Here is a 23,175-nt window from a genome sequence, read left to right on the forward strand (position 1 = left end):
CAACAAGAGAGTCAGTCACCGGAGTAAAGAGCGAGTCCCTATCCACTTCCTCTTTCCTTCCATGGTGGCTGTGGAGTGATTGTCAGCGTCCCACCAGGCCCAGGGTCACGGCTGAGTCATTACCGCTGCCCTTCCCCGCAATCAGTGGCACTGAAGGGACACGTCTGAGGAAACTGGTGGCTAGACTATGGGACTTCTCTCTTTCAACAGGGAGACCCTCAATAACTATTTACACTGAAATATTTACAGAATTTTGGCCAAAACCATACATTAATAAACCAAACACAAAGGATAGTGAGAAAGAATTCTGACCACTGAATAGTTTTTAAAAACAAGAACATGTTTATATTTCATCTAATATTTGACACAGAACAGGCCACATTTAAATAAACACATTAAATCTTCAGAACATTTTAACAGAAGTTTTGGACCTTGGATATGACAAATACTCATATAAGATGCTTCCATGATTTCTTTTGTGATTTATTTTTATAAACATGATAAAATGTAATAAAAATTTCTCACGTGAAATACTTTTCTGCAACATTTTACAAGTTAATCAAATGTAATCAAATGTATATCACAATAGATTTTGCTGTGGTTGTTTAAAGAGAGAGTTCTCATGATTTTAGTATTATACAAATTTAAGTTGAGACTATACTCATAAAGAAGTTTAGAAAATGGCATTACAAAAGACTGGGAGTGAGTAGTAAAAAAAAAACAACAACAACAAAACCCATGCAGGGCTGCTGGGCAGTGACGAATCAGAAGCTTTCACTGCCATAAGTCTTCAGTGCGGCCAAACTTAAAAACAAGTCCTCTGTGAAAAGAACAAGGAATATCACATGACTGGCTGAGTTTGGGAAAAAAAAGACGACGAGAGATTTAGAATTGTGGGGAACTAGCGACAAAGAATAACTGATGAGCTGTATGGAAAAAACCCACGGGATGTATCAGAACAGAATCTGATCGTTCTATGGTAGTAAGCTCTGCCAAGCTGTTTACCACAAGCTATCCTGCAACCTGAACTTCTGTTGTCCCTCTTAAGAAGTTAAGTGTTTAGTGTTTAATCATTGTTTAAACAGTGTTTAGTGTGTAACCATTATATGTCTGATATTACCTAATTCCTTTAACAAGCCTTTTCTGAGTCAAGACGGCAGTGTGAGAAGCTAGGGTTATAAAGGTAAAGATGCAGTTCTGGCCTTCAGGTTGCTTATGCTCTTGATGACACAACGTGGTAAGTAAAGGGAGTCGGGGTGGGGAGAGGCATATATAGCACATGTTAAGGGAGCAGAGAATGTATGTTTTTTTTTTTTTTTTTTTTTTTTTTAATATTTATTTCTTTGGCTGTGCCAGGTCTTAGTTGTGATATGGGATCTGGGATCTGGTTCTCAGACCAGGGACTGAACCCAGCTCGAACTCTGCATTGCAAGTGCAGTCTTAGCCACTGGACCACCAGGAAGTCCTGTATGGGGATTTATTTTGCCTGAATGTGTCAGGAAAGGACTTACAGAGGTGGTGATATTAGAAGAACATGGAAGGATAGCAGGAGTTTGAATGGCAGGGTGGGAGAAGCAGGAGCTGGTGGGATGGTGAAGATGTTTTAGGGGAGGAAATGGCAGATCAAAAGGCAAAGAGGGGAAAAATAAAAAAGGCAAAGGGGAATAAAAGACCACGGGTCCTCAGGCAAAGCCCCAGAGGTGGACATGTCAGGAAATGCCCTCACAGAGCCTACACTCTGGGTTTTATTTTGGGAATAATAGCTATAGCTATAGCTATAATGTCTATAGCTATTTTTTACGGCTTCAATTTAAGAGGGCAGATACGTAAGAACACACACACACACACACACACGTTCGTTTGGGTTTTCCTGTATGATCTTCTGGAAAAACCTGAACAAAGTTTTTGGCTAATTCATATATACCTCGATATAAATACCTCTGGGGTAGTACAGCAGGGGAGTTCAATATGGACAGAGTACAGTTCAAGAGACAGGAGAAGAAGAAATGGCAGCGGCCAGGGTTTAGCAAGCCAATTGACCAGAGTGGCAGATTGCCCACAAGGGCCTTCAGGAGCCTCAGATGAGTCAAGCGGGCGGGCACCACTCTGTGATCTACTAAAGGCAGCTCAGGCCCAGGCAACACAGGAGCCGGGACTACGCAGAGACGCATCTCCGGGTAAAAGAAACAACTTGGGCTCCAGACGATTGTTGCTGAACCAGGGCCCAGGATCGGCAGATCCTCTAGTTTTTCAAGAATTCAGATTTTTAGGTAAAATACCTGCATTTTTAAATGTCAGCTCGATAAAACAAAACAATACTGTTTTGAATTTTGCTGGATGGCCCCTAGTGGCAATCTCTTCTATCAAAGTGTTAGTCACTCAGTGGTGTCAGGCTTGTTTGTGACACCATGGACTGCAGCCCATCAGGCTCCTTTGACCATGGAATTTCCCAGGCAAGAATACTGGAGTGGGCTGCCATTTCCTAGTGTTTTAGAAGGAACACTGATAGAGGAAAACTGGACCCGAGAGAGGTATCAGTCAAGAGTGTGAAGTGCTCACGAAAGGATGAGAATGACTGAACCTAACGAAGGAAATGGACACAAAGAGAAGAGGGTTAAGACAATCCAGAAGGAAATTCATCAGGGCTTGGATGCTGGGGGGCTAAGGCAAGGGAGAAATGAAAAGCAGACACTACAATGGCTTCTGCTGGTTCTCATCTGTTTTCCAATTTCCAGTGTATACTCAAAGATATACACTCAATCAAAATGGTCAATTTTAAAACGTTTCATAGGAAATTCCCTAGCGGTCCAGTGGTTAGGACTCTGCACCTCCAGTGCAGGGGGCCTGGGTTTGCTCCCTGGTTGGGGAACTAATATCCTATGAGCCACTCAGCACAGCCAAAACAAAATAGGTTTCACAGGCCTTTATAAAGGTAAGCACTTGAGTGTTTTTTGATGAAAAAAAAAAAAAAAAAAGCAACCAGGAAGTCGCCTATACCCTCTCATGGAATTCTCCTTTATAAAGGATTTCATAAACCTCCCAAAAGTGATTGATCTGCGTTCTTCCAGGTAATTTCAAAACTACTGCTACAAAAAAAGAAAAACCAGAGTTGGGTATGAGGGGCCCCTACTCCACAGAGAACTTTAAAGAGGCATGGCTTAACTTTAAACCCTAGCCATCAGATGCAATCTGCAACCTTAAGAGTTTCTTAGGCAAGAGTCAGTCCCTTTTTCGTTGTCAGATGGTTACCTTTGGTACTGATTTCTGTTTCTGATTTCTGAAACAACAGTTTCTAAGTTTGTTGCTAAGAACTGTTCTGTTATAATTCAAAAATGGTAGGCAACCTGCTACAACTATTCTGACAATGGTGTCTATTAGTTGGATTTAACTTCTATTTGCTTACAGTATTTTCACAAAACCGAATTAGTTTTAAAGAGTACAATAGCAATACATGAGAAATTAACCAAACTTGTTGCATAGAAAAATAACATTTTATAACTAACGAGACAAGCCAGCAATTGGTTTTTAAGGTTTTGTGAAATGTGATAACTATTGTATGAACTTATGTGTTTCTTCCCTCATTGGAAAAGAGAAAAATTTCCCACAAATCTCTCAATCCTCTGGCTCCTCCTCCCTGCTCTGACAGAGGAACTTCTCTGCCGGAAATAGCATCTCAAGGTGGAACTTACTTTATCCTCCACCTCTGCTAGAGTAAATAATGATTATAACACAGAAGGCCGCTGTTTGCCCTTCCCTGGCTGGCTCTTGGTAAGTCCCCTCCCCACCACTTCCATCCTGAAGCTTTTCTGACCCCTGCCTTTGACCCTGTTATGCTACTTTCCATTGGCTGAAGTTGTGGGACACTGAATTCCCATGAGCACCTCTAACCCTGTGGAGATTCTGGAGTACTGAGCTCAGATGCCTGGTCCTTCTTTAAAGATGCTCAAGCCTCAGTGTTATAGCTTGAAAGGAAAAGAAATTCTAAACATCAAAACTGTCCCTCTAATAAACACATGCTATATAATACATCACCCTACAAAGTAACAAATCTACCCATATTTACCAAATTTACATAACTTGGGGAGTGAGGTTGGTTCACTTCCTATTTTTCAAGTAGAGTGTTACATTCGTTAAAAAAAAAGAGACGGGAGGGCAGGAAGGAAACAGAACTAATATTAAGCAACTGGTTGAGAACAAAGGAGAAAATGTTAATTAAACTCATTCGAAATTCCATCCCCCTGGAGCCTGAACTTCAGAGTCAGATAGGCTGAATTTTAGCCACACGGTCTGAACATGATCTCTGTGCCTATTTCTCACATATAAAATGATGGTAACAATGGAGCCACCTTCAGAGTTTTGGGAATCAACTGGGAGCATACATGTAACACACTAAGAATGGTGCCTTGCACATAAAAATTGCTCAAGAAACTTTGGGCATTATTATTTTCTGCACAAAAATCAATGGCTTAACATTAGAATTAAAACAAAAACAAAAACTCTTCAGTTTTCTCCACTAGTTTCAAGATGCAAGGTGTGACCCAAAGAGGCTGTATATCTTGCCACATGTAAATTCACATATTTCTTATTTCTAAACTGATTTTATAACTGATTGCAAAAATGCATTGTGGTGGAATGGAAAAAGTGTGAATACCAACTGCTGGCTATCGTTAAAGGGTAACTATTAGCATTCCATGAGTGGTTCAAGCAGACAGGGGTTATCTATCTCCTTTCAGGAGGTGGGTGGGAAGGGACAAGGAAGGGAAGGGACAGTCCTAGAACAGACTGTCCTAGAATATACAGCAGTTTTCTTTTTTTAAAAAAACCTTTTCTGGATTAAGGACATTTTTGAAAATTTGATGAAAGCCATAGGCTCTCTTCCCAGAAATAAACAGAAAAACCAATGTCTTGCATGCAGACATGTCTGGTGGTTCCCAATCTTTAGAAGCCTACCCATGGAATGGGAATTAAGGACTCCCGATACATAGGATAAAGAGAAGTTTCTGTTGTTTTTTGGGGAGGTGGGATGAAGAGGGAGGCTAGGGAAAGGAGAAAGGGCATGCCCTATACGTCCAGAAAAGAATGAACATCAGAAAAGATTAGTGATGGAAAGTATTAAGGTTTTTAGGGTCTAAGTAATCTTTTAATTTGTCACTACATCAGTAGGATAAAAAAAGGTCAAGGCTTTACACCTCAAATGTCACATACAAATTCAAGTGACACCAAGGGCAGAAAGAACCATAAAATGCATCCAGAAACAAAACTTTAAGGAGAAATGGTTTTAAGCAGGCTTTCATTAAAAGAACTGTTAGAGATATAAATTTTAAATGAACAGTGTCAGTGCTAGGTAACTAAATCTATATGAATCACAATTCTTCACTAAAGGGGAGGTGGTGGCATTAAAAAAAAAATCAATGTATGTTTCCGAGGTTGGCAATAAACCAACCCACATATTAAAAATATCTGTCTCAGTCTCATTCTTCATATTTTATGACAATAACATGGGGGAGAGGCATTAGACAGGGGGAAATTAAGCAACTAAATACGGTAAATGACATAAAATTAAGTATTATTTAAAAAAAAAAAAAAAAAAGATAGGATGAAGAATGCAAAACAAACTTACCCAAAAAAGATGAAGGCATTTTGGAAAAATACAGCAATCCCAGGGTATACTATCGCTTTTTCTATAAAAGTAATTGTAACAGTTAGAGGTGCATGATCTCAAAACATTCAGTTTCTGCTAAACTAGTGAATATCAGTTTTCCTGCCTAACATAAACGATTTTTCTGGCAACTATGATTGGTGTGGTTATTAAATGACACATTACATACGAGTGTAGTTCTGGTTTAATAAACGGTAGCTTCCTTCATTTATTTAATAAATACCGAGCGCATATTGTGTACTAGTGCTGCTGAATGTGCTGAGGATAGTGCAGTAAATAAAACAGGCAAAATGTTTGCTTTTGTGGCGCTAAACACTGTTGAGAATAAAGAAAAAGAAAAAGTCAAGCAGGAAAGGTATTGGAAGTGTACTGAATGATAATATACAGGTGGCCAGAAAGGCCTCATGGGAAGGTGACGCATGGAAAGGTATAAGGACGTGAAGAAAGTGAGGGCAGGAGCCGTGCAGAAACAGCAGAACAGCAAGCGCAAAAGCCCTGGGGTGGGAGTGCGCCTAGTGCATTAGAGGAGCAGCCGCGTGGGTCAAAGAGAGGGAAGCAGGAGACGGGTCAAGAAGGACGCGGCGCAGGGTGGGGGCGCGGTGCAGATCCTGCCCAGCTTCACAGTCGTGCTGAGGACTCTGAGTTTCAATCTGGGTGAGAGAACAGTCACTGAAAGGTTCTGAGCAGCAAAGTGACTTGAGCTGACACCCTTCAGCAGATCTTCTGGCTGCAGTGCGGACAGTAGACTGGGGCGGGGGGCTGAGGGGGGCGAGGGAGGGTAGGGGACGCAAACAAGCTATTTTAGGAAAGCAGGCCGCAGACTATCATGGATGGAACCAGGGCGGGAGCAACACAAGAGATAGAAAGTGGTCATATTCAGGATGTACTTGAATAGCAGAATCAACAGAATTTGTGGATGGATTAGGCTGTGGGATGTAAGACAAAGAGATGTCATCTTTGACACGCCTTAACCACCTGTGTTTTGGGCCTAAACACCTGGATGAAGAAAGTAGCCACTAAGATAGGAAAGGCAGCCAAAGGACCATTTTGTCCCGATTTTATCCTGGACTGAAGTTGAAATTCTCCTAAGTTTTTACTATTGGAGCTGTCAGTGATCACTCACTGACAAAGCGAGGAGGGATAAATAGCAACTTTTCCTCCTAAGAGTTTTAAATTACTGTGACTACCATAATAGCTGGTTTGGATAGGCCCTCCGTACTACAAAGCCACTTAAATAACCATTACCACTAGAATGACTCATAAGGATTCTATATAAAGGCACTTCATAAAATTACAGATTTGCTGCTAATAATTCTCAAAGCATAACTTGACTTCAGAAGCCTTTAGGAAAATAACTTCAAAGTCTATGAGATGAACACATTTCTACAAAAAGGGGCTCTGTATTAATAGTTGTTATCTAGGAAAGAAGAACTATCAGTAATTTTACTTTCCTCTTTGAGCTCTTTTATATTCTCAGTTTTCTACAATGAATAACAATTATGCAATTCACATGATAAAAAAGCAACATTTTTCTTTTTAAAATATGATGATGATAAATTTTGTAGCAGCAAGGGAATTTCGTATGATAGGCATAAGGCTAGGTTCAAAACTATATTTATACTATGATATTACAACTATTTGAGAAACAAAAGAAACCAAAGAAAATATACCAAAATATTTAAGAGCAGTAAGATTATTAGCTTTTCTTTTCTTTCTTTTCTATGTTTTTAGCAACATGGTTTTATAGTAAATTACATAAATAAAAAAACTATAAATATTTAAAACTGCCTATCATTCCTACCTGCAAGATTTAAACAATTTGAATAAAAAAAAAATCAGGAAACCAATCATTTTAATCCAAGAAATTACATTTTATCCAACAAAGTGAAGTGTTAAAATATGAGCTAGATTAGATTTCTGCTGGTCGGGTTTGGCAAATCATTAATATTTTATTTTTTACTATGATAAGCATAGTCGATTTTACCTAGAACACTGAATGAATTTCATATTTTTCTGGGGTCCCTCAAGGCAAAAATTCAATCAGGGACCTAAGAGTAGGTCTCCTCTTAGCTTGTCTCAAACTGGTGTTATATAGCAGATATGCATTAAGTGTTAATTCGCTTTTCTATCTAAAAGAAGATGATGACATATTATCAAGGAGGCTGAGCTCAATAAATTTCAATTCTAGGATGTTAAAGCTTTGCCTGCATATTATTCAGCAAGTCAAGACTTGCCAAATAGCTGGACAAGATATGTGTTTCTGGAAGCCAAACAGAAACAAGGTATGGAGCTCTGCCCCATTCCTTCCAGGCTCTAGGTGAGAAGAAAAAATACAGGAGAAAGGAACACTAAAAACACAGCAAACAAACAAATACAAATATAGATTAGGGAGGGGGGTTCCTGGGCACAAATCCATTGCTAGTAGTTGGCTGAACTATACAAAGAAAACTTTATTCTAAGAAAAAAACAACTTTAATGCAAAATTTCAAAATTCCATTGAAGTAAAAGGTAAACCGCGTTTTCTCTTACCTTTAGCAACATACCCTCCAAAAAGAATCCACATCGATGCAATCAGAGAGCCAAAGGCCAACATGAAACCAATGAACAGCCAAATGCGAGCCCCTACAGAGAAATAATATTTTACCAGAATTGTTTCTTATATGGCAGCACTCAGTTCAATTAGTTTTTCAAAAGAAGTCAAAAACCCAGAGAGAAAAACATGTGCAGCTGCCATCAGAGTCTAAAGCAAAGAACAGTGGAAACTGCGCTAAGGGCAGTCAGTGTGGACGCTGGCCGTTTCCCTGTCGACTTTTGTCTTTACATTTTAAGTGCCTAGACTGCATTAAAATTACGTTAACAGGGAAAGACAATCAACTTACAAATCACATTTATATAATATTTATGAAGACTTACTATAAAATAAACAGAGTAATAGCATCCGGTCCCATCACTTCATGGCAAATAGATGAGGAAACAATGGAAACAGTGACAGACCTTATATCCTGGGCTCCAAAATCACTGCAGATGGTGACTGCAGCCCATGAAATTAAAAGACACTTGCTCCTTGGAAGAAAAGCTATGACCAACCTAGACAGTATATTAAAAAGCAGAGACATTGCTTTACCCACAAAGGTCCGTCTAGTCAAAGCTATGGTTTTTCCAGTAGTCATGCATGGATGTGAGAGTTGGACTATAAAGAAAGCTGAGCACCAAAGAACTGATGCTTTTGAACTGTGGTGTTATAGAAGACTTATGAGAGTTCCTTGGACTGCAAGGAGCTCAAACCAGTTAATCGTAAAGGAAATCAGTCCTAAATATTCACTGGAAGGACTGATACTGAAGCTGAATCTCTAATACTTTGGCCATCTGATGCGAAGAACTGAGTCACTGGAAAAGACCCTGATTCTGGGAAAGATTAAAGGCGGGAGAAGGGGATGACAGAGGATGAGATGGTTGGATGGCATAACCAACTTAATGGACATGAGTTTGAGTAAGCTCTGGGAGTTGGCGATGGACAGGGAAGCCTGGCGTGCTGCAGTCCATGCGGTCGCAAAGAGTCGGACACAACTGAGCAACTGAACTGATTGAAACACAGTCATTAGTTCGCCTAAAGTGAATTCTGAGATGAGTTTATTTAATTAGAACAAATGCATTTTAATAAAAACCCTGCCTTGTTCAATAAAGCACAGCAAATAATGTTATATGTAAATTTCTCATTTCATACCCAAGATATAAAATAACAGTTCTGAAATAATAAGCTCTTATTTATAGATGTGATATGATACACAAATACAACCAGCTCTGGAACCCCAGAGCTGTTCTAACATTTATCTCTTCATTTAGATTTTACAAGGTCACAGTGTATCAGTATATCTGTATTGCTTCTACTTAAGTTCATCTATTGGTAACAGAGAGAGAACCAGAGAGAGTCTGAAAACACAGACCAGAATTGACCACTGCAGTTCTTTTTATTTCATTAGGGCGGGGGGAAAAAAAGTCACCTGAAACTTGCCTATTTTCAGGTTTATTTTTGTATGGATATAAGTTTACCATTTAAAATGCTCAATAAGTATCTGTCTCCTCAAACTTTTGACTAAATTGGACCCTACAGGAAGCTGTGCTACAAACATCCTGTACTCTGCCTACCTTGGGCACATGGCCATGGGGTCCAGGGGACATGAATTCCTTAGGGGAGAAAGGCAGGCCTAGGTAAACCTAAGCACTACAACTCTATTATCCTATTCAGTTTTGCAAGATTAAAAGAGTTCTGGAGACTGGCTGCACAATAAACATGAATGTACCTACTACTGAACTGTACACTTAAAAATAGTTATGATAGTAAATTTTATGTTGTGTATTGTGAAACATGCCAAAAACTATGAATCTAAGCTGTATCAAAATGCTAATTCAATCAAGTAAGGTTGGCAAAAAAGGGAAGAAAATAATTTATATAGTAAAGCTTCAAGTACTTAGAAAGTCTGTTTTGCACTTGGCATAATGCATTCTTCATTATATACTGTTTTTTACTATACACTGTATACATTTATATCTATACAGTACTATTATTGCACAGGGTTATATATTCAAAACTCTGTATTCTGAACTATTTGGCAACCATTGACCAAATGCGACTTTTACCTTAGGCCTTGGAACCTACAACCTCTCCTTAGACACATCTCCATCCTATCCCTGATCTGAAGAAGTCAGACAAGTGGCCCTTACATGTATTTCTTATTTTAAGAGTGTACAATAAGATGTTGTTTGCATCTATTTACCTGTTTGACCCAGGCAACCTTCACTGTAACTGTCACCTCGGACTTGTCCATTTGATACTGCATTAATCCTGTGTGAACAAAATAAAACCAAGAAATCAGGGTCTCTGACTCTAAGAGGAAATTATCCATAACATCAAACTGCCAGGTACAATAAGCTGTTGTTGTTGCTGAGTCGCTAAGTCAGGTCTAATTCTTTGCCACTCCAATGGACTGCAGCGTGCCAAGCTTCCCTGTCCTTCACTATCTCCTGAAGTTTGCTCAAATTCATGTCCATTGAGTTGGTGATGCTATCTAACCATAGAGTTCTGCAAATTTAAGTCTTCAGGAGTCTTGATACAACAATAGGCAAGGCCCCTCAATCAGTATCCTGTAATGTACTGGATATAGTCCCCAGACCAGCAGAATCAGCATCACCTGGACATGCTTTAAAATGAGAATTCCCTGGTTCTACCCCAAGTTTATTGAAGCAGAAATTCTGGGTGTAGGGCCCAGCAATCTGAGTTTGAACAAATCCTTTAGATGATTCTGATTCTTGTCAAAACTTGAGAATGAAATTCTTTGAATTATATCTTGCTAAGACTGGAATGATCTTTAGCTTGGTTCTATCTAGTTTTCTGTTTGTACACATCAGACATACTCAGCACGAAGAGATGCAAGCAGTAAAATCTTGCTCTGTCAATCCCTGACACATGTTCCAAACATAAAAAGTCTTTCACGGAGCTTTACAGAATACCACTCTAAATTGAGACAGCCTTGCTTTCTCTAGAAGTCTGCTCTGGGGACTTCCCTGCCATTTCAGTGGCTAAGCCCCTATACTCCCAATGTGTCTGGGGGCTGGTGGGGGCAGGGGGGGGTGGCAGGTTGGGGGTGGGGCCTGGGTTCAATCCCTGGTCAGGGAACTAGATCCCACATGCTGCAACTAGAGTTCCCATGCTGCAACTAAAGAGCCAGCTCAGCCAAATAAACAAATATTAAAACAAGAAGAACAGAAGAAAGAGGACCGCTGTTTTTCTTCCTGAGTCCTTTTCGGTGATCTGACATTTCAACCGCAACCCATATGTTAATTTGGTAATATTTAAAAATCTTAACTCTACTCAACTATATGTAAAACATATTTCTCTTGTGACAATCTGTGCAAGTCGCGTCACTAGCGATGACACTTACATTAAGAAGGCTACGGTTGCTATAACACCACACGCGTGGTACGAATGGTTGAATTCGTCCATGTGGGGATAAATGACAGCTGCATCTATGATAATCCACCAGCCTGTAAAAAACTAAGAGAAACCACAGGAGCAGAAATGACAGTCATTTCATCTCTTACTGGCTAAAAAGCAAAGAATCTAAGTGAAGAGATCCCTTCTAATAAAGTCCAAAATTTTCTTAAATGTTCCAGCAGTTTCTTGCATATAATTAGCACTTGGCTTAGTATCTGATGAAAGACTAGATACCCTAAAGTCCCACAGCTATTATTTATTAACACAAACTTCTTTTCTAAGATGATTACAATCATTCTTTTATATTGTCATTTAAAAAGTCTGTGATCTAATTTTTGTGAACTAGAAGTAAATTATATTTCATGGCAGGAGAAAGGAAAAGAGTCATTTAGACTTGAACTGACAAGAGGAGTGGCCTGTTGCTGATGATAAAAGCCTCCAGAAAGATATTATTGAAAATGAAAAAACAGTACTCAAAATAATATGGGAATAATTATTATTGATAGAATTCTAGTTAGTTTCTTACTGCTGTGAAATAAACAATGTGCTGTGCCGCACTGCTTCCTCTTTTGATGAACTATAGTGCAGTCTACAGATGCTTTCAGGGGTGATGCTAAATTCAATTAAAACACAAAATTATATTTATCTCAATTGAATTTGGCCCCGGAAATTATCAAGGGCAAACATAAAATGAAAAAAGACATTAAAACTGCATAAATATTTTTTATCACTTGAACAGACACTTACAATAAGATATTACCCAAATTCTGACATGTAGTTTAGCAGATTTGGAAAGTAAATCCCCTTCTCTATCCCCACTTCCAACCTTGACCTAGTTAGCTCTGGGAACTGCCATCTTTAGGCAATTATTTATAAATAACTATTTTAGGTTAACCAAATTATTTTTCCAGGTTACAGACAGATCTATACTCTAGTAATGACATTTTTACTGGGTAGCACAAGTATTCTTTTGCCTTTTTTTTTTTAACCCTTTGAGCCCAACATACTCAAGATATTTTCCTCAGAGACTAAAATTCAAAGCTTTTTTTAAAATATAAGAGCAGAATTTCTATAGTAGTTTTATATTTTGACATTACTCTGGAAAAATTTAGGACAATTATTTTTCATAGATTATAACTTTCAAGAGGCTAGGCAAAGAGACGTATTTAAACTTAGATTTTTGTTTGTTTACTTAAAATTCACTCTTTAGAGCATATGTCAACATTAGAGCACAAAAAAATATCACATGCCTTGAAGGATTTGTATTATAAATAAGAATTTTACTCTATAAATTACTTCTAAACAATATATTTTAATGAGCTCTTTATTCATCTAATGAGACTGAAAAGTTAAGTTATGGAGAAATGCAGTCATATCTTTTGAATGGTTTTGACCTGATTGTTTCTTGAACACTTTTTGGTAACTTCATGTATTCATTAAGAGGAGGCATAATCCATAATCCACGTTGTGAATAAATACATAAAATATACTCTCTCACTATACTACGCTTTATGCAGTAAAAGAAAAGTAATATCAAATTTCAAGCCACAATGTCAACTCTTTAAATGGAATACCTAAATCCTCTCATGAATAAAAGTATCAACATTTATTTTTAAAAATTCAGTGGTCAAAGATAAAATAAAATACTTAAAGAAATCACACAGAATTCAAAATACATAAAAACAAACACATCAAATTAAGGAAGGCCCCAACGATCAAGGACACTTACTAGAACACCAGCAGCAATGGAAGCAATAGTATTGCGCTTTTCCCCCCAATCAATGCACTCTGAGCACCTCAAGCCTTCCAGAAATCCAGACATTTTTTCAGGTCACTTAAACAAACAAACAAACAAAACTTAATATAGTACTAGTGAATTGCTTCAAATCTGACTTATGTTTCTAGAAAATAACAGTTTAGGAATAATTTAATAAAAATGAAGTTACAAATACTTTATTTGCTATATATACTTCAGAATATTTGGGATTCAGCTTTTGATGAATTTCCCCAAAACTTTGGAAAACAAAGTGTGGACTCATTTAGTTGTGTTTTTTTTTTTTTTTTTAATTTAAAAAGATGATTTTAAGCAAAAGTGGGTATCCAAATATTGAAAAAAAATTTTAATGATTATTAACTTTAATTCCAAACTAAGTTATTATGTGCTTTAGATATTTAGAGTCCAGGAGCACTAGCACAGTGAAGAGACAAATGATAAAATTTTGGTTCTGAGTTAAAGTATGGACTCAGATGAAAAATATTTCTCTCAGCAATTTACACATTTTATCTATAACATGTTTCTTCACGTCAAGTCCTTTCACTTCATTATTTTTTTCCAAGCCTGTCTTTTGGCTTCATTTCTATGTAAAAGTGAAAGTGAAAGTCGCTCAGTCGTGTCCGACTCTTCGAAACCCCATGGACTGTATCATGGAATTCTCCAGGCCAGAATCCTGGAGTAGGTAGTCTTTTCCTTCCCGAGGGGATCTTCCCAACCCAGGGATCAAACCCAAGTCTCCCGCATTGCAGGCAGAATCCTTACCAGCTGAATCATAAGGGAAGCCCTCTATGTAAAGAACAGCCATTTCATTTTAATAATCTCTACCTCTGATTCTAACGTTTTCCAGCCAAAAGAAAGCACAAAATTGAAGTCAGTATTAATTCAGACCATTAAAAAAGGAAAAAGGGAATAACGAAAGGACAGGAAAAGGAGGAGGGGCTTCCACTATGGATCAGAGGGTAAAGAATCCGCCTGCAATGCGGGAGACCACAGGAGACAAGGGTTGGAGCCCTGGGTCGGGAAGATCCCCTGGGTCGGGAAGATCCCCTGGAGGAGGAGGGCATGGCACCCCACTCCAGTATTCTTGCCTGGAGAATCCCATGGACAGAGGAGCCTGGTGGGCTACAGTCCAAAAGGTCGCAGAGTCAGACACGACTGAGCGACTAAGCACACGCGCGCGCGCGCGCGCACACACACACACACACACACGAAAGGATGAAACCAAAGAAAGAAAAACGAATCCACTGCTAAATTACCACGGATAAATTACCATAGACGATTACACAAAACATTCCTTTGAGCTGGGCTATACAGACCTGGTGTGAGGCACATCCATATTATCTGTCTCAGAATATGAAAAAGCCTGCCTTAAGTGTAAATTGTTAATAAGCAAACATCCAAATTCCTACAGTGAATCTTAATCTCTATGAAGCTACTCTGTAGTTGGCAACCGGGGTTGTTACAAGAGTAACGAACTCAGTTGGAAACTCCCTTTTAAGAATTAAATTAAAAGCTGTGTTAATAGGCCTTGAGGATAAGTCTAATTTTGAAAATTAACTTTAAAAAAAATTCTTCCCTGGGAGGAACAGCGATCCAGTATCTTTTGCTTTCGATCTACCCCGATGACTCCACCCCGAATTCTCCGTTTTTTCTTGGTTTACGACCCGCACACTCAACCCCAAACGCCGCCCCTCCAGATTCCGGGGATGTGAGGTGTAGAGGGTGCCCGCGACTGGGGGAAGACGTGGGAACGAGATCTAGCTCTTCTAGCTCGGCCATGTCCCTCGCCGAGGGGGCCAGCCGGCTTAAACTCCCTCCCGAGCGCCAGCTTCCCCAGATCGAAAGTAGCGGGGGCGGCGGCGAGGAGCATGGGGATTTTCGATTTTCAGGGATCCCGCGACGTCCAGGGGAGGGCACTGTCCGGAGCGCGGAGGTGGTCGCCCTCTCCCGCCCCCGGCCGAGCACAGGTCAACAGTAAGTGGGCAGGAAAGAAGGGTCCAGCAAGGCGCTGACTTGAGCCTGCAGCTTCCCCAAGAGGATGGACGCAACGACCCAGGCAGTATCAGCCGGGCAGACGGTTCCGGCCTCAATCTGCCGGCCCCTCCCCTTCCCCCGACTCCGGCCTCGTACTTACAGTTTTAAGTCCAGCCTGGCCGGTGCAGTAAATCCGGAGCCCGGTGTCGCGCCGGGGCCGGGCCTGCTACTACCTAGCCCTCCAAGTTCCAGCCAAGAAAACACAACACCCACCGGCCGCCGGATACCCGGATGGAGCAGCCCCACCCCCAGGGCTCGGTCGCGCATGCGGAGACGGGGCAGAGCAAGCGGGGCGTGGGTAAAGGGGACCGGCTGGAGGAGGGCCGGAGAGAGCCACGCCCACCGCGCGGAGTCTCTGCTCACGCCCCCACGGGCTGTCAGTTCAGTCGCTCGGTCGCGTCCAACTCTTTGCGACCCCACGGAGCGCAGCACGCCAGGCTTCCCTGTCCATCACACACTCCCCGAGCTTACTGAAACTCATGTCCATTGAGTTGGCGATGCCATCCAACCATCTCATCCTCTGTCGTCCCCTTCTCCTCCCGCCTTCAATCTTTCCCAACATCAGGGTCTTTTCAAATGAATCAGTTCTTCACATCAGGTGGCCAAAGGATTGGAGCTTCAGCATCAGTCCTTCCAATGAATATTCAGGACTGATTTCCTTTAGGATTGACTGGTTTGATCCCCTTGCAGTCCAAGGGACTCTCAAGAGTCTTCTCCAATACCACAGTTGGAAAGCATCAATTCTTGGAAAGTCAGCTTTCTTTATAGTCCAACTCTCACATCCATACATGATTACTGGAAAAACCATAGCTTTGACTATACAGACATTTGCCAGCAAAGTAATGTCTCTGCTTTTTAACATGCTGTCTAGTTTTGTTTTCCAAGGAGCAAGCATTTTTTAATTTCATGGCTGTGGTCACCTTCTGCAGTGATTTTAGAGCCCAAGGAAATAAAGTCTTTCACTGTTTCCATTGTTTCCACATCTATTTGTCATGAAGTGATGGGACTGGATCCCATGATCCTTGTTTTTGGTAGCCGTTCCCTTCTCCAGGAGATCTCCCCAACCCAGGGATTGAACCCTGGTCTCCCACATTGCAAGTGGATTCTTTACCGGCTGATCCACCAAGGAAGTCCAAGAATACTGAAGTGGGTAGCCTATCCCTTCTCCAGTGGATCTTCCCGACCAAGGAATCAAACCAGGGTCTCCTGCATTGCAGGTGGATTCTTTACCTGCTGAGCTAGTTTGTTAACATGATACGAAGTCCAGGAAATGCTCAAAATTGGCTTTAAGAAATATATTGAAGAGACCCTGCTTTGCAGAAAGTTTTCACTTTCATTTCAAGTTCAAAGGATTCGTTAACAAAATAAGCCCCTCTTTCTATACAAATAGATAATATTAATACTTATTAGAGAATTATCTAGCCTACTTTCGATATACTAACATTAAAAGAAAAGAGAACTAATAAAGGATACATCACTAAATAGGATTTTGACCAACTTACAGACTTAAACAGTGCTGGGAAGTCCCGTAACAGCACATCTGGAATTCCAACTGGGAAAAGGTACTAGGAAGCACTCCTTGGGGTGAGAGATGAAAAACTGCAGTTTGGAGTTCTCACTTATAATCCCAGGGCATAAACTGATATCATCATCAATTTGTAAGTAAATTGCAGCTCTGGTTTCTTGTTAATGCTGTTTGTTTTGTCATGTGAAACTTGGAATGTTGTTAAGCCTGGGGCTTGGTTTACCAGACCCTCTCTAGGGGCTCAACAATCTCAAGATTCATCCCCTGTATTATCTGTGGTGCTACGAGGCTTGCACCCACCTCAGGCAGTCCAGGAAGGTTAACAAACAAGATCAGAGGCCTGCTTTGCTTTGTCTCTGAAGTCTAAACAAGATTATCTATTTCAGTTCAATCCCTGGGTTGGGAAGATCCCCTGGAGGAGGGTATGGCAACCTACTCTAGTATTCTTGCCTGGAGAATCCCTTGGACAGAGGAGCCTGGAGGGCTACAGTCCATAGGGTTACAAAGAGTCAGACAGGACTGAAGTGACGCAGCACGCACAGTCTCAAAGATCTGAGGACTAGTTTTGACTTGTGTGTCCATTTTGTTAATAGGCTTCATCCAGAGCGCCATGGTTTGTTACGGGAACATAAATTAGAATCAGAAGTCACTTCCCTCCCAGAGCTTCAACATTTTGTTGAACATTTTGAAAGAACAGTAGAACAGAAAAAGGCTATCAGGCAAATAAATTCGAGGTAACAATCCTGACCCAACTTCAAGTAGTACATTCCTACTCCATGTTTTGACCCTATTGGTAGAGATACTTGTAATCATAAGGGACATTGGTAGATTGGCCCACTTTTAACAATCCAGTTGCCCTATAAGAGAGCCCACAACTCCCAGATTCTTGTGATGACTGTCAACAATGATAAGGCTCCAAGAAGTTGCCCAGTAAGATACTTTCAATAATTCGTTTAACTTAAGAATGAAAATTAAAGTAAACTTAAATAGAGAATTTCTACCATATTGATAGATACCAGAGCAGCTCTATTCACTTATTTCTTTTCTTTCTTTTTTTTTTTGGCTGTTCCACATGACTGGCGGGATCTCAGTTCCCCATGAGGGACTGAACCCAGGCCATGGCAGTGAAAGCCTCGATTTCTAACCACTAGGCCCCCAGGGAGCCCCTTCCCACCCCCCACCCCCCAACCCTATTTACTTTAAAACTGTCATGGCGGCTTCCCTGGTGGCTCAGCAGTAAAGAATCTACCTGCCTATGCAGAAGACATGGGTTAGATCTCTGGTCCGGGAGGAAGATCCCACATGCCACAGCGCAGCTAAGCCCATGTGCCACAGCTGTTAAGCCTATGCTCTGGAGCCCGGGAACCATAACTACTGAAGCCTGCACCGCAGTGAGAAGCCCACAGACTGCAACTACAGAGTAGCCCCCACTTGCCACAGCTAGAGATACGCCCGTGCAGCAGTGAAGACCCAGCGCAGCTGATACATAAATAAAAATTTAAAAATATTAAAAAGAAATAAAGCCACATGATACATGAAGAACTGCCTCGAAGTAATGTCAAGTTCAAACAATTCCTTTATTGAAACCCATAACTGTTGGCTCTTTCTCTGAAAGTGATGTTTTACTATTATATGATACTACCCCTGTGAATTTCCTAGATACAGCTATTTACGATTTACAATAGTCAAGATGTGGGAGCAACCTAAATGTCCATCAGCAGCTGAATGGATAAGAAGTTCAGTATGTGTACACACAGCACATAAACGCACTCACCCCCATGGAATATTGAAGTGAAGTGAGGTGAAGTCACTAAGTCCTGTCCGACTCTTTGCGATCCTATGGCGCCTACCAGGCTCCTCCCTCCATGGGATTCTCCAGGCAAGAGTACTGGAGTGGGTTGCCATTTCCTTCTCCAGGGGATCTTCCTGACCCAGGGATCGAACCCAGGTCTCCCGCATTCCAAGCAGACGCTTTAACCTCTAAGCCACCAGGGAAGCCCCCAATGGAATATTACTCATCTGTAAAAAAGAATGAAGTCATGCCATTTGCAGCAACATGGATGGACCTAGAGAGTGTCATACGGAGTGAAATAAGTCAAAGAAAGACAAATATCATATGATACTGCTTATATATGGAACCTTAAAAAATGATACAAATGATCTTATTTGCAAAACAGAAATGGGCTTCCCTGATAGCTCAGTTGAAGAATCCACCTGCAATGCAGGAGATCCCAGTTCAGGCCACCCACTCCAGAATTCTGGCCTGGAGAATTCCATGGACAGTCCTTGGGGTTGCAAAGAATCGGACACCACTGAGTGACTTTTTCTTTCATTTTCGCTTTCACAAAACAGAAATAGGCTCACAGAAAACAAATTTACAGTTAGCAAAAGGGAAAGGAAGAGAGAAGGAATAATTTAGGAGTTTGGGATTAAGAGATACAAACTACTATATACAAATAGATAAACAATAAGACCTACTATGACACAGGGAACTACATTCAATATGTTGTAATAACCTATAAGGGAAAAGACTCTGAAAAAGTATCTATCTATAAGTGCATCACTTTGCTGTATACCTGAAACTAACACAATGTTGTAAATGAACTATACTTCAACAAAAAGTTGTTTGTTTTGGGTAGAGGGAAGACTGGCTTTCTGCATTATAAAGCCAAGTAAAATTTTCATCAGGAGAAATAACCTTAGAATTTCCAGACTGATCAGACACTGAGGCATTATGTATTCTCCAAGCCCAAACTGATTGTCCTAAGGAGACTACTAAATTCCATAAAGTAAGGATGCTATTTGGCCACCTGATGAGAAGAACTGACTCATTGGAAAAAACCCTGATGCTGGGAAAGATTGAAGGCAGGAGGAGAAGGGGATGACAGAGGATGAGATGGTTGGATGGCATCACCGACTCAATGGACATGGGTTTGGGTGGACTCTGGGAGTTGGTGATGGACAGGGAAGCCTGGTGTGCTGGAGTCCATGGGGTTGCAAAGAGTTGGACATGACTTACTGGCTGAACTGAACTGAGCTGATAGATCTCTCTGAAATCCCTGATACTCTATGGGCCTCTTTCACGGATCTGGAAATAATAAAAAGTCCCAAACTCATTAAAGTTCAGAATGATCCTTCTAAACCACTTCCTAATTCACCTCAGTACTCCTTGAAGCCTGAAGCCATGCACAGGCTCACCCCTATAACAGAAGATGCAGTAAGTTTGAGGCTTATTATCCCCTGTATCAGTTCTTGCTGTGTTCCTATCTTGCCTTTAAAGAAACCCTGTAGACTGGGATGGAGATTTGTTTTTTTGTTTTGTTTTGTTTTGGATGGAGATTTGTATAAGACCTTAGAGCTGTAAGCAAAAGCCATTGTGATACTGAAGTTTCTAGGGGTACCAAATCTAATTACTTTGTTGGCAAATATACTAGCCAAGTCCAAATGCTTTAGTAGTTGTAGACTTATGCTCTGCTTTCTTCAGCATCCTTGTGGACAAAGTAAGGCAGTGTTTGCTTTTACTTGGAGAAACCAAGAGTCTTACTGGACAGCAGTGCATCAGGGGTTTACTGAGGCTCCCTCATACTTTTCACAAATTTAACATCGGGATTTAAATACTCTTCCAGAAGTTCTCAGAGACTCTGCCTTGACTTAATATGTAAATGATGTGCTTCTTTGTTCCTCATCCCTGGAGAACTCAGGAATCAATTCAACATATCTGTTACAATGACTGGCTTATAAAAGCTGTAGTGAAGTCGCTCAGTCGTGTCTCACTCTTTGTGACCCCATGGACTGTAGCCTACCAGGCTCCTCCGTCTATGGAATTTTCCAGGCAAGACTACTGGAGTGGGTTGCCATTTCCTACTCCAGGGGATCTTCCCGACACAGGGATGGAACCCAGGTCTCCCACACTGCAGGTAGACTATTTACTATCTGAGCCACCAGGGGCTCCTATAAAAAGCTGTAAGACCTCAAGACAAACCTCAGTTCTCAAAAGAGGTAGTTCATTATCTAGGTCATGAATTCTCTGCAAAAGGAATCTTTCTGTCTTTAGAAAGTATAAATACCATTCAAAATTATCCTAGACCTTAAGGATTCCTTTGTCTTGTGGGATATTGTAGGTCCTGAGTCTCATATGTCTTGATTGGCTTCCCCACTCTGTGAACTAAAAATAGCACTCGGAAGTCTCTTCCTTGGGGAATGAAACATGAGGAAACCTGTCCTGAATTCGAATGGGCTTTGTAAAATCCTCCCACATTATTGCTCCCTGTATATTCTAGACCTTTTGTATTGTTCATCAATGAATGGAACGATTGGGGTTTAGGAGTCCTCAAGAATGTGAAGGAATATAATAGACTTATAGCCTATTATAGGAGCTTCCCTAGTGGCTCAGAGGGTAAAGCGTCTGCCTTCAATGCAGGTAGACCTGGGTTCGATCCCTGGGTCAGGAAGATCCTCTGGAGAAGGAAATGGCAACCCACTCCAGTACCTTTGCCTGGAAAATCCCATCGACGGAGGAGCCCAGTAGGCTACAGTCCATGGGGTCGCAAAGAGTCGGACACGACTGAGCGATGTTACTTCACTTCATAGCCTATTATAGCCTGCTGTTGGACCCATTAACCAGGCCAGACCCAAACTGTTTGAAAGCAGTAGCCACAGGGGACTTTCCTGGAGGTTCAGTGACTGCGACTTCACCTTCTAATACAGAGGGTGTGGGTTTAATCCCTAGTCCAGGAGCTGGGATCCCACGTGCCTGGTGGCCAAAAAACCAAAATATAAAACACAAGCAATATTGTAACAAATTCAATATACGCTTTCAAAAATGGTCCACATCAAGAAAAAAAGTCTTAAAATTTTTTTTTCAGCTGCAATCACTAAAACTGTAGAGTCCTCAGAACTTTTTCAGGGAAATGACTCATATCTACAGGTTCCTCATGCTGTGGAAAGCTTACTACATACTAAGCATTCACTGAATTTCTCAATCAGGAGACTAACATTTTATGAGATTCTGTTCCTTCTTGTCTCTTTCAAGCCTGTGCATTCTTTGCTGTAACTCTTTAAACCCTACTACTCTCCTGCATTTACCCAACAAAAGAGAGATGTATAGCTGTGTCTAATTGGTTCCTCAAAATTTGACTCTTAGATTAGATTTACAGGAAACCCATCAGCCAATCCAGAATTAATATTCTATGTTGATGGTTCCTATGCCAAAAATTCTGCAAGAAAATATCAGACTCTTATGCTTTTAATACCTGAAATAAATTATAATACCCAAAATTAAAAAGGAAAGTTCTTCCCCAACTTAATTCAGCACAAGGTTCAGAATTGGTTACCCTGACTCAAGCCTATGAGTTAGCCAAACATAAACTGTAAATAAGTATACCAATCAGGTATGATTTTGGAGTAATCCATGATTTTGGTATACTATAGAAACAGGAGAAATTCCTAACATCAAATGGCATGCCTATAAAAAATGGACCACAGGTTGCTGAGCACCTGTCTGTATTATTACTGCCTTTGTAAGTTGCTATGATAAAAGTTGAAGCTCATACAAATCAGACTGTGAATATCAAGGAAATCTTATAGATGATGTTGATGCTAAGGCTGTGACTCATGAGATTCCTAATATTCCAAAACTCTGTAACGAATGAACTCCATAAAGGTGATCGAAACCAAATCAGTTATGATAACTTATTTAACAGACAAGCAAATGTATCTGTATTAGGAAACAAGAATGGCACTAAGAACAGATGCAAATTTAATATAAAAAGATGACTTGGGAAGGCCCTGGATGGTCATCTGGTGCTTCCTGAATCCCTCAGATTACTATTATTATAAGCACTCCAACTGTTCACTGTGGGATTGACCAAATGATTCAAATTAGGGAAAAATACTGCTGGGATAACTGTTCTAAGATGGTGTGAAACATAATGTTTAACCAGCCAATCCCAGGACCTGGGTGAGTTCAGGAAAGGGGCTCCAGAACTTCTGCCTCACCATCTGGACCATCTGAACATTTGCATTTAGATTTCATTCCTTTGCCTCCTTCTGTGGACCATCGATATGTACTTAATAATAGTATGTCTTGGAGAAGGCAATGGCACCCTACTCCAGTACTCTTGCCTGGAAAATCCCATGGACAGAGGAATTTTCTAGATGAGTAGAAGCTTTTCCATGTTGGAAAGCTGATG

The 23,175-nt window shown here is 40.6% G+C and overlaps 1 protein-coding gene across 1 annotated transcript; it reads right to left on the bottom strand.

Annotated features, from left to right (window-relative positions):
* Positions 1–307: 307 nt before the first annotated feature.
* Positions 308–15,695, bottom strand: TMEM50A (transmembrane protein 50A). The gene is made up of 7 exons (XM_052664368.1): positions 15,560–15,695; positions 13,381–13,485; positions 11,599–11,711; positions 10,435–10,502; positions 8,189–8,281; positions 5,621–5,681; positions 308–820 (listed from the first exon to the last, which is right to left on the bottom strand). The coding sequence occupies exons 2-7, from the start codon at positions 13,471–13,473 to the stop codon at positions 775–777; spliced, it is 474 nt and encodes a 157-aa protein (XP_052520328.1). The 5' UTR covers positions 13,474–13,485; positions 15,560–15,695; the 3' UTR covers positions 308–774.
* Positions 15,696–23,175: the final 7,480 nt, after the last annotated feature.

The sequence above is a fragment of the Budorcas taxicolor genome, chromosome 2 (assembly GCF_023091745.1).
Source record: "Budorcas taxicolor isolate Tak-1 chromosome 2, Takin1.1, whole genome shotgun sequence".
NCBI lineage: Eukaryota > Metazoa > Chordata > Mammalia > Artiodactyla > Bovidae > Budorcas > Budorcas taxicolor.

What these genes read in the sequence shown, in the direction of transcription:
- TMEM50A (XM_052664368.1), bottom strand. Translation starts at nt 13,473, where the DNA reads ATGTCTGGATTTCTGGAAGGCTTGAGGTGCTCAGAGTGCATTGATTGG. An exon ending in TGGAGGGTATGTTGCTAAAG is followed by an intron (nt 5,682 to 8,188) that starts GTAAGAGAAAAC and finishes TTACTTTTATAG; the next exon opens with AAAAAGCGATAGTATACCCT. An exon ending in AATGCCTTCATCTTTTTTGG is followed by an intron (nt 821 to 5,620) that starts GTAAGTTTGTTT and finishes TTCTTTTCACAG; the next exon opens with AGGACTTGTTTTTAAGTTTG.